This window comes from Procambarus clarkii, chromosome 44, assembly GCF_040958095.1.
Source record: "Procambarus clarkii isolate CNS0578487 chromosome 44, FALCON_Pclarkii_2.0, whole genome shotgun sequence".
Lineage (NCBI taxonomy): Eukaryota > Metazoa > Arthropoda > Malacostraca > Decapoda > Cambaridae > Procambarus > Procambarus clarkii.
Window position 1 is genome coordinate 13,997,155 of NC_091193.1, and position 12,023 is coordinate 14,009,177.

General features: G+C 44.7%; 1 protein-coding gene across 1 annotated transcript in view; it reads left to right on the forward strand.

Moving 5' to 3' along the window:
* LOC123745279 (DBH-like monooxygenase protein 1) overlaps positions 1–12,023 on the forward strand; it is a 246,945-nt gene that overhangs the window by 194,743 nt on the left and 40,179 nt on the right. Inside the window, exons 4-5 of the mRNA XM_069300656.1 lie at positions 212–1,413; positions 5,614–5,791. Coding sequence (XP_069156757.1) covers positions 926–1,413; positions 5,614–5,791 — 666 coding nt within the window. The 5' untranslated portion in view covers positions 212–925. The remainder of the gene's footprint in view (positions 1–211; positions 1,414–5,613; positions 5,792–12,023) is intronic.

Below are 12,023 nucleotides of genomic sequence, written 5' to 3' on the forward strand. Positions count from 1 at the left end.
TACTACAGGGTTGTAATAAAATATAAAACATTGATAAAGCGTTTACAATTCAGTTAAACTAATTGCTTCTATTTCAATAAAGTAATATCACTTTTTTTTATGTTTGAGCAAGTAATGACTCCAGTTCTTATCTTCAAGCTATAATATCCTGTAATATATCTCCTGACATTATTGGACGCTTGTGTTAATAAAGTTTCTCCTATCTTTGCAGGGCTGACTGATAAGCGGGTCACGTCAGGAGCAGCTCCAGGAATAACTGCGGGGCTCCACAATATTGCCGGACCCGGTGAACCAGGCCAGGCCGACTCTGGTACTCATAACCCGCCCTGCTTCCCTCCCTCCCTTCCTGTGTTACACCTCCCACCTCACCTCTCCAAGCTCCGTCTCATGCCCCGCCGGCCCTCCAAGTGTACATAACACACGCTGCAGATGAATGTCTGACAGATCCCAAAAGTCAGTCTGGATCAAAGGCTCGTGGCTCGCCTCAGATGGTCGAGGGTGGGAAGATTACCACATTCCATAATTTAACCTGTCTAGCGGAGGGGCCCCTCGCCTTTGTTTATGCCTTTGGAAGTCGGGTATTAGAGGATTCAAGAGGTGAATTATAAGGATATTAAAATTTTTGTTTTTTCCTGTAAACTTTAAAAAGGAAATTCTGCCTTTTGCAAGGAATATATATATATACATATTCAGACTACGGCATCTTTCGGTAAAATTGCACTGTTCATCTTTGAGGACTTCTCACTGGTTCCCTAACATAGCTGCCACACCTTAAGCGGCCTCAAGAAGGCTGAATAAGCCCTATCTTACAGCTGCTTACTCACCTGAACGAGGCTGAGAATGTCCCTACAAAGGCGGCGGCGCAACAGAAGATAGCACCAGCAAAACAAATCCCCTCAACCCACCACCACTTCCGCTAGGAGTCATGGAGTCGGTGCACACAACCCCCGCCTCCTGCACCCTCTTTCCCTGCCCTCACAGATATTTTTCTAATCAGCCGAGACGTCCTCCCTGCTCCACCACCCCAAACAAAACAATGGCCGGGGATCCAGAATTCCGCAGGTCTCAGACGCTGCGACACCCAACCAGGAGTTATTCTCTGACTCCAGCTGTCTTCTCCTTCAGGGAGCTCTCGACGAAGCTCTCCATGTTGTCTCTCCTTCACGTGCTAGCGCTTCTAGTACTGGTGCCTCAGGTGATGTCCTTCGCCACGTCGTCCTTCATCACGCCGCGCCTGACGTCCTTCGAGTCCTGGGAGCACGAGGCGCTGCTGGAGGAGTCGGGAGCCTTCGTGGTGCAGTGGACGCCGCGAGAGGAGAGCATTGAATTCCGGGTGACAGCGAGAACCACTGGTTACATCGGTTTCGGCCTCTCGTCTAAACCCAGGATGGACGGCGCAGATATCGTCGTCGGGTGAGTGTCTTGGTGTGTATGTGCACGTCTCTCTCCCATTGTCCTCTACCTCCTCGACCACAGACGTTATGTCACGTTCCATATGTTCCTGTCGGCACCCAAATGCCTCCACCCTGGCCGCAACACGGCCTCGCAAGTCACACCGGGCGCTTAACTCAGGCCTGACGTCCTCACAATAGACGCGTGCAGAACACATTGTTGTGGTCACTCTCGCACGTTGTTGGCACATAAACAAGGGCCATCAAGGGCCCGTGTGGCGCTGTCCACTAACACATCACGCCAGATGCGCCATTCTTCACTTGAATGGCTGCAATGTCTTCTCCTTTGTTATAACTCTCTTTAATGTGTGACGGAAGACAGTACATGAATACTTGTAATAAATATATGTACAGTACATATATATATATATATATATATATATATATATATATATATATATATATATATATATATATATATATATATATATATATATATATTCACACACACACACAAGACATGTGTATCATGTGTATATGCATGTACAGTATGTATATGTATAAATATATAGTGCACCCCATACCCATCCTGTGAGGGGTATTGCATCCCATAAACATCCTATGAGGTGTACTTCACCCTATACCCATCCCGTGAGTGTTGGTGAAAAACACCATAGAGACACATAATGGGTTCAGGACGGTAACCCCAACCGTTTCGCCTAGTTAAGCAAGTTAAAGCAGTGATGAGAGAGTTACAGAGTGTAATACTATGTATACATCAACACGTTAGTCACAGTTTGGGTTAGTTTAGCTTAACACGAACGTTACACTCAGTAATTGGATTCAGAAGCTCAACTATTGACATTTGTGGCTAATAGGTTAAATACAGGTTGTAATTACCTATGGGAGCGAGACGTTTAGTGATGATGGGGTTGTAGAGGAGAAGCGAGGGGAGGGAGATGAGAGGTGATTGAAGAGCTGAGGGGAGGCTGGAGAGGGAAGAATTGTGGGGAGGAAGGTGAGACGAGGAAAAGAAGAGGACGTGAGAGAAGGGCCGAGAGCAGAGTTGGGGGGGAAGGGTTAGAGATAGGGAGGGAGGAGAGGGAGGGGAACGAATGTGATGTGAGGGGAAGGGAGCAGAAGTTAGGAAAAGGGAGCAGAGGTAATGAGAGGGAGATATATAATACATACACTGTATTACAGTATTCGTTCACGTTGTGTGATAAAGATAGTGTATTACATCAGTATCTCGTGATATATAATACTGACTAGCTTCCATGACCATGAAATTGCACTGGAGGGCGCTGGAGGAGAGCAAGGGAAAAGAAGAGCAGACATTTGGGGTTGTGGGAGAGTGGGAGAGTGGAGGGAGGTGAGAGGAGATGGGGCTGAGAAGTCAGGGGTTGGGGATTTATAGAGTCGAGGCGCTGAGAATGTTAGGTAATGTAATATGTGAAAGCACCAAGACAGTACGACTATATTGGTCTTGGAGGGGTTATATTAAGTCAAGGATCTGGAAATGAACGGTGGCAATTATATCGTTTCCCCCCCCCCCCCCTAATCACTTGCACCATCGGGGATCGAACGCCTTCCCGCAACAAACGAAGCCGAGGATTGTGGGTTTTTGGTAAGAGGGGCTAGGAATGGTGGGAAAGGTTGAACAGAAACGAGTGGAGTAAAAATGACCCAATTCACCGTCAATAAAACCTATACACATTTCTAAATAATATTTGAATAATGCCATCTAATACAATAATAAACCGTTTTAATTTTGCCTTGACACGCGAAGAATAATCTTATATAATTAATTACAATTTTTAAACGTGTTTTGAATAATAATAATAATAATAATAATAATAATAATAATTTTAATATTAATAATAATATGGAAGATAAAAATATATATCTGAACGTGCACGGCAAAAAATATTAGAGTAAATATAATTCGTTCAAATATTTTTTGAACGTTTAAATGCCAATTGTGATTCACTTCAAATTAAGAAGAGTTGATCCATTAGTGATGTTGAAATGGGTGTAGGGAAGATGCGGAAGGTAGTGAGGATTGGTGGGGGGGGGGGGGGAGAGGAATGGGAACGAGCTTGAGATGGGCGAAGCGGAAGGGAAAGGGATGTAGGAAATGAGAAAAGGGATAGGAAGAGATCGAGAAATCCAAGAATAGCATGAGGGTGAGAATGGGTTTTTGGGATGGTGGGAGGGAGAGTGAAAAGGAGTGGAAGTAGAGCAAGGAGGAAGAATGGTGAGATAGTGTTGCAGTATTGTGTGTGTTTCCGCCACAACCCACCCTCCTCAAATGATAGTACTTATAGTGACTATTTGAGGGGGAAAATAGTCACTATAAGTGACTATATAATAATAGTCACTATAAATTACTATTATTAATAGGAGTGTATTATATTAGTATAAGTGACTAGTAGGATCTGGAAAATAGTCACTATAAGTGACTATTTTTTCATTATAAAAAACGGGAAAAGAACCCATATGTAGCGATGGGCCGCCAGTAACCCACTTTTTGTACTGTTTATGTTATACAGTCCAGCAAAAAAATAAAAAATAAAGCTAAAAGCCAAACTTAAATATTTCTCGGCCAGGTATAGCACATGTGAGTACAATATTAGGCCTAAGATAGCGTGTATTAGGCATAAGATTGCTAGAATAACTTAGTCTAGGTCTTATATTTATGCTGCTTTTAAATAATAATAATAATTATTCCAGTGTGTGCAAATTCAGTAATACGAAAGTCAACTTTCTGGCGGTCCATCACTACATGTTGGTACTTTTCCAGCAAATAGTTACTATAAGTACTTTCATTTCAGGAGGATGGGCTGGTTTCCGAGGTGACGAGGGAGAGGGGAGGGGGATTGGGGAGAGGGGGATAAAGTTGGTAGCACGGAAGCCGGTTGGCGAGAGAGGCGATCCCTTCTGCCCCATATGTGTCTGCTGCGGGGGGAGGGGGAGGGGGAAGGATGGTGATAGGGGGTGACACCCCCCCCCCAAAATTCCCCTATCCCTTCCACATCCTTCTTCACATTACATTTTGACCTTCACGTGCTCTGCGTTTGAACGTTCTTATGAACGCTTCACGTCTGTCGACGTACCTCAGTCGGGATTGTGTAGGTAGAATGACTGGTTTTCTATGCTCGACCACAACTAGTTGGTCGAACATGGTCTAGAAAGCCACAGTAGGATCCAGAAGGCTCTAGTAGGATCTGGAAGGGTCTAGAAGGGTCTAGCTGGATCTAAACGTGGCTAGCAAGATCTAGTTACTGTTCTTTGATTCGATCGACTGATCATCCTCACACTGAAGACTTTTTTCATATACCTTTTTCGTTCATTCTGATGATGAACGTTCACATTTTGTCCCCTCGTTCTAGTACCAGCCCTCGTGTCCCCTCTCCTAGTACCAGTCCTCGTGTTCCTCTCTCCCCCTAGTACCAGTCCTTGTATCCCCCATCCTAGTACCAGTCCTTGTATCCCTTCATCCTCGTAGGTTATGAACCTACACCCTCTGTTCTTTTTTTTTCCGACGGTGTCAGATTTATTTAAGTCCGTCTACAAAATTCAGGTTCACTATTGCAAGGACTAGTGTAGCGGCAGAACACTAGATTTTTTTTATTGTATTTTATATTTGCGAATTTGAGGAGTATGAGTGCTTCTGGCTGACGCTGCATACTCTTGTATCGGTTTGACATAGGTGTCGTACAATATGCCGGATGGTTATGTATTGAGATTCCCGAAGACTCTTATTTGTCTGTGTGTGTGTGAGTGTGTGTGTGTGTGTGTGTGTGTGTGTGTGTGTGCGTGTGTGTGTGTGTGTGTGTGTGTGTGTGTGTGTGTGTGTGTGTGTGTGTGTGTGTTTTACTCTTATGAGTAAAACACTTCTTTATAATTTACTTACTTACTTCTTTATAATTTATGCAACTTTATTTTGCTTCTATTCCATATTCCTTATCCTGATCCCTTTCCTCTGCTATATAGACGTAATGGCTTGGCGATTTCCATCCCTTAGTTCCCCTTCCCTTCTATTCCATATAGATTCACTTGCCTCTGTTCTCATTCTTTAACACAACATCTCTCTCTCTCTCCCCCCTTCTCCCTCCTCTCTCATCTATCTCCGTTGATCCCTCACTCTCTGCTCTCCCTCTCTGGTTCCGTCAGCCAACTCCTGCAGGTGTAACTAACCCCGTCTTCCCCCCCGCTGCAGGTGGGTCCACTCCGGGAAGGCCTACCTGCAGGACCGCCACGGGCGGGGCAACCAGGAGCCCTCGGTCGACGACCAGAGGGACTGGATGCTGGTGGGCGGCTACGAGAACGACACCCACACGGTGCTCATCATGTCTCGTCCCTACAACACCTGCGACAAGCACGACCACGTCATCTCGGTGAGTATAAGGTTTCTAAGTGGTCGTAGTAGTAAGTAGTAGTAGTAGTAGTAGTAGTAGTAGTAGTAGTAGTAGTAGTAGTAGTAGTAGTAGTAGTAGTAGTAGTAGTGTGGGGGTAGTTGTATATATAATTGCAGTAGTAATCATAGTCGTAGATATGATTCTACTGCAAGCCGACTTGCATCTACTGCTGGCTTGCAGTAGATTTTGTATTTTTGAGTCTATCAATAATGTCTACCATAAGAAAAAGCTTACAGCTGGTTTCATTCTCGCCTCACAGTCGGGTATTCCGGGTTCAAATCCCGGACGGGGCAGACATGGTTGGGCACATTTCCCATAGCTTAATGCCCCTAGCAGTAAACAAGTACCCAGGGGCTATAGTCAGCTGAGGGGTTGCATCCTGGGGAGGGTCAGTAGCAGGAGTTAGACCTTGGGGGAGGGACCTCGATATAAACTTAATATGTATATATATATATATATATATATATATATATATATATATATATATATATATATATATATATATATATATATATATATATATATATATATATATATTAGTATATTTTGGTAGCAGTCTTTCCTGTAGACATATATTATTAAATATGACCGAAAAAGTAAGATTAATAATTCTAACACGAATTTTCTCAATCTTTCGTACATTACGCTTCACTGTTGGAGGTAAATCAAAAATCACTTCTCCAAAATTCATTTTTGTTTCTAGTCTGACGCGACACGGGCGCGTTTCGTAAAACTTATTACATTTTCAAAGACTTCACAAATACACAACTGATTAGAACGTATCTCTGATTTTATATCTACATTTGAGTGAGGTGGGAAGGGTGATGTGGCATTAACACAAGACAGAACAGGAGGGGATATTAATAGGGTATTAAAAGTATCAACACAAGACAGAACAGAAACAATGGGTATTGAATAGAAGTGTTTGTAGAAAGCCTATTGGTCCATATTTCTTGATGCTTCTATATTGGAGCGGAGTCTTGAGGTGGGTAGAATATAGTTGTGTAGAATACACAACTATATTCTACCCACCTCAAGACTACACGTTACCCATTCCTAAACCAATATCCATTAATGTATGGATTAGCTTAGTTACCCCAACTTCCATTTTCTTTTAAACGGCACTCCTCACAGAAAACGTGCTTTGTTCCGTGGTCTAAACATTTTGACCGCGATGTTGTCCATGCTGCGTTTTCTATATTAACTTTCCTGACTTCACTCGCTGCTTCTAGATACTGTATTATTGAAGGGGAAAAATTAGTTTAATCATTTAATGATTATCAGTTAACTACATAGACTAATGCACTGACTAAAGCATTCCTTAACTGCATGTGTGTCTGGCGTTATTTCAATTTCACTCCCTCTTCTTCTAAGCTCCCCTCTTTACATTTCAGCTCTAATTCCTTTAAAGCTTTCTTCTCCCGTTGTGTGAATTTCCTTCTACCCCTCTTCCCACCTTCTTCCCCATTTCTCTAACCATTTACTCTACCCTGGTTTTCATGTTAGGTTCAGTAACGTACTGTACAGTCCCCCGAGTCAATCTAGCTCAGTCCTAGCGTATTTCAACATCTAATCCCCCCATACCTTTATTGGGGAGCCCCATTCCCCCTGGCTAGCCCCATTCCACCCTAGTTAGCCCCACCCTGTCTAGCCCCCCCCCCCACTATGCCTTAAGAACATTCGATTTGTTTATATTGTGCATCTTTGCACACAAGTCATCCAGGTAGATTATGTGCTCTGCCTACATATCGTCATCTCCTATGCCCACCTTCATCTCCTATATCCACACCCAGCCACACCCCCCGCCACATACTAGTGTATCAACAATGTTGATATCACGCCTCATCTTGTACGTTATAGTCTCAAACGTACAAATTACAAAGTACTAAGAAAAACAGCGACTCACAAACATGCATGGTTTCTACACATCGGTCGGTTAGGTGAGTTGCTTGGGTTTGCAAGCTTCTGGTTAGCTTAGCACTCTGTATTTTGTACGTTGTGGCAAATCAAGGGGAGACCTTCAACCCCGGGAAAAACTTTAGCGTGCCCTGGTATTAGCAGCGAGACGCTCCAAGCTTCCATCGACTACGCTATCAAGGGATTCTGGACTGTCTTCTTTGTTAAGCTCACGATCCCAACAGCGAACTTAACATCCCCCCCCCCCCTCCTTTCCCCCTCCCTATCCTACCCATTCCCGCCATCCCCAATCCTCCTCATCCCCCAATCCTCCCCATCCCCTAGTGTACACGGGAAAAATTCAAGTGTATTTTTTAATATTTAACGTTATAATATTTAATACTAAAACATTGTGTGTCAAACCTTAATGTACAATTGACAGACTTTGTAAGTGTGTGATAAATTGGGTTATATTTTGTGTTATAAAAGTGGAAGATTAGAAAGTATTCAGTTGATTTGGGAGAGAAATAAACCTAATGTAATTCCCTTCGAAGTTGAGATAGGAGCCGTGAATCACGAGTCGTCCCCAGACTTTTTGGCGCCGGGTTGGGGACATGTAAGAGGGGAGGGGGGGGGGTGAAGGGGGAGGTGATGGTGGTGAAGGGGGAGGTGATGGTGGTGAAGAGGGAGGTGATGGTGATAAAAGGGAGAGGTGTGATGGTGAAAGGATGGCTAAAATGGACGTAGTTCCTGGATGTCAGAAAAAGAAAAGGTCAACGTTGGTCTTGAATACAAGAGGAACAGGTCTAACAATTGAGCAAACTCAATTTTAAATTAAGCTTTCTCGTTTTTTTCTAATATTGAGTCGTATTCAACTACAACAAAATAGGAAGGCGAAATTTCGGGCCGATGTTCGACCTTGCAAGCACATCTACGTGAACACACACACACACACACACACACACACACACACACACACACACACACACACACACACACACACACACACACACACACACACACACACACACACACACACACAAATGATTCACTACAAATGACAAGGAAGTGTGTGAGGAATTGAATAAGAAATTCCAGGAGGTCTTCACCTTAGAACAAGGAGAAATTCCAGAGGTAAGTGAGGGAATAGCTAACCAGGAACCACTGGAAGAGTTTGAGATTACCAGTGGGGAAGTAAGGAAGTGTTTACTAGAGTTGGACGTGACGAAGGCTATAGGCCCAGATGGAATCTCCCCTTGGGTTCTAAAGGAAGGAGCAAGAGAACTGAGCCTACCACTCTCCATAGTGTATAACAAATCACTGGCAACAGGGGAACTGCCAGATACTTGGAAAGCAGCTAACGTAGTCCCGATATACAAGAAAGGGGATAGACAGGAGGCACTGAACTACAGGCCAGTGTCCCTAACCTGCATACCATGCAAGCTGATGGAGAAGATTGTGCGAAAAAAACTAGTGGAGCATCTGGAGCGAAGGAACTTTGTAACACAGCATCAACATGGGTTCAGGGATGGCAGGTCCTGCCTCACAGGGTTACTTGAATTCTACGACCAGGCAACAAAAATAAGGCAAGAAAGAGAAGGGTGGGCAGACTGCATATTTTTGGATTGTCAGAAAGCCTTTGATACAGTGCCACACAAGAGGCTAGTGCGAAAGTTGGAGATGCAGGCTGGAGTGAGAGGGAAGGTACTCCGGTGGATAGAGGAATACCTAAGCAACAGGAGACAACGAGTCTGTGTGAGGGGTGAGGTCTCAGATTGGCGAGACGTCACAAGTGGAGTCCCGCAGGGGTCAGTCCTTGGACCTATACTGTTTCTGGTATATGTAAATGATCTCCCAGAGGGTATAGATTCGTTCCTCTCAATGTTTGCCGACGATGCAAAAATTATGAGGAGCATTGAAACAGAGGATGATAGTAGGAGGCTACAAGATGACCTGGATAGACTGAGTGAAAGGTCCAACAAATGGCTGTTGAAGTTCAACCCGAGTAAATGCAAAGTAATGAAACTAGGCAGTGGAAACAGGAGGCCAGGCACAGGATACAGAATAGGAGATGAAGTACTTAATGAAACAGACAGAGAGAAAGATCTAGGAGTTGATATCACACCAAACCTGTCTCCTGAAGCCCACATAAAGAGAATAACGTCTGCGGCATATGCGAGGCTGGCTAACATCAGAACGGCGTTCAGGAACCTGTGTAAGGAATCATTCAGAATCTTGTACACCACATATGTAAGACCAATCCTGGAGTATGCGGCCCCAGCATGGAGCCCGTACCTTGTCAAGCACAAGACGAAGCTGGAAAAAGTCCAAAGGTATGCTACTAGACTAGTCCCAGAACTAAGAGGCATGAGTTATGAGGAAAGGCTGCGGGAAATGCACCTCACGACACTGGAAGACAGAAGAGTAAGGGGGGACATGATCACAACCTACAAAATCCTCAGGGGAATCGACCGGGTAAACAAGGACGAACTTTTCAACACTGGTGGGACGCGAACAAGGGGACACAGGTGGAAGCTGAGTACCCAAATGAGCCACAGAGACGTTAGAAAGAACTTTTTCAGTGTCAGAGTAGTTAGCAAATGGAATGCATTAGGAAGTGATGTGGTGGAGGCTGACTCCATTCACAGTTTCAAATGTAGATATGATAGAGCCCAATAGGCTCAGGAATCTGTACACCAGTTGATTGACGGTTGAGAGGCGGGACCAAAGAGCCAGAGCTCAACCCCCGCAAGCACAATTAGGTGAGTACACACACTCACACACACACACACACACACACACACACACACACACACACACACACACACACACACACACACACACACACACACACCCGCACTCAGAACACCCTGTATGGTTGGGGTCAATATATCCTCCCTGGACACACACACCAATACACACAGGGTACTTCTTGCCTCTCGCTCAACTTCCTCTGGTAACAAGTCTGTTACCTGAAGTTACAAGTCTGAAGTCTGAAACCCGTCACAGTTTTTACATGGCGGTCTTTATTATTATTATTATTATTGTTGTCGTTAAAAAAAAATATGTAATGTAGTATCGTTTTCTAATTATTTTATAAATATATAGGGTATCACCTCTGGTTGCTAGAACGGGACCCACAGCCTCGGAGAAAAGCGCACACAACGCATTAGAGGGGATTTTTTGGGTCCCCTCTATTGTAGTTTCCATGTTGTTTTGTCCTACCAACCTCTTCCCATTTGTGTTTTGTTTTGGTTAATTACGTATATATATATATATATATATATATATATATATATATATATATATATATATATATATATATATATATATATATATATATATATATATGGGACATAGAGGTCGATCTATCAGGTTTGGGCCAATAGGCCTTCTGCACATTCCTTTTTTCTTAGGTTTTTATTATATAAAGCCAATACAAAAAGGGAAAGGTCTTCCCAGCTAACCACATACAGTTTTTATCCCAGCCCAGACACTTGAAGGAGCATCTCGCCTTTCAGTATCTAATTTTTTCCCCTCACACTCTCCCCTTCATCCATTTTTTGCTGGGTAGAGTTTCCCCTCCTAAAAGGCGATGGGCGCCTCCTTCTGCTCCCCTCTATTGGATGCACTGCCAGGCTGACGGCCTTTAGCTGCCTGTGTGTGTGTGTGTGGGGGGGGGGGCTTCGTCGCATCCTTCAAGCTCTGAACCATTTTCCTTCCCATAGCCCTTGGTAGTCTTGTGAGACCCGTGACCTCCCCACACCCTTGGTATGGGTCAGGACGACCCTCTATCCTCCTCCCCACACCCTTGGTTTGGTCAGGACGACCCTCTATCCTCCTCCCCACACCCGTGGTTTGGTCAGGACGACCCTCTATCCTCCTACCCACACCCTTGGTTTGGTCAGGACGACCCTCTACCCACCTCCCCACACCCTTGGTTTGGTCAGGACGACCCTCTACCCACCTCCCCACACCCTTGGTTTGGCCAGGACGACCCTCTACCCACCTCCCCACACCCTTGGTTTGGTCAGGACGACCCTCTATCCATCTCCCCACACCCTTGGTTTGGTCAGGACGACCCTCTATCCACCTCCCCACACCCTTGGTTTGGTCAGGACGACCCTCTACCCACCTCCCCACACCCTTGGTTTGGTCAGGACGACCCTCTATCCTCCTCCCCACACCCTTGGTTTGGTCAGGACGACCCTCAACCCACCTCCCCACACCCTTGGTTTGGTCAGGACGACCCTCTATCCACCTCCCCACACCCTTGGTTTGGTCAGGACGACCCTCTATCCACCTCCCCACACCC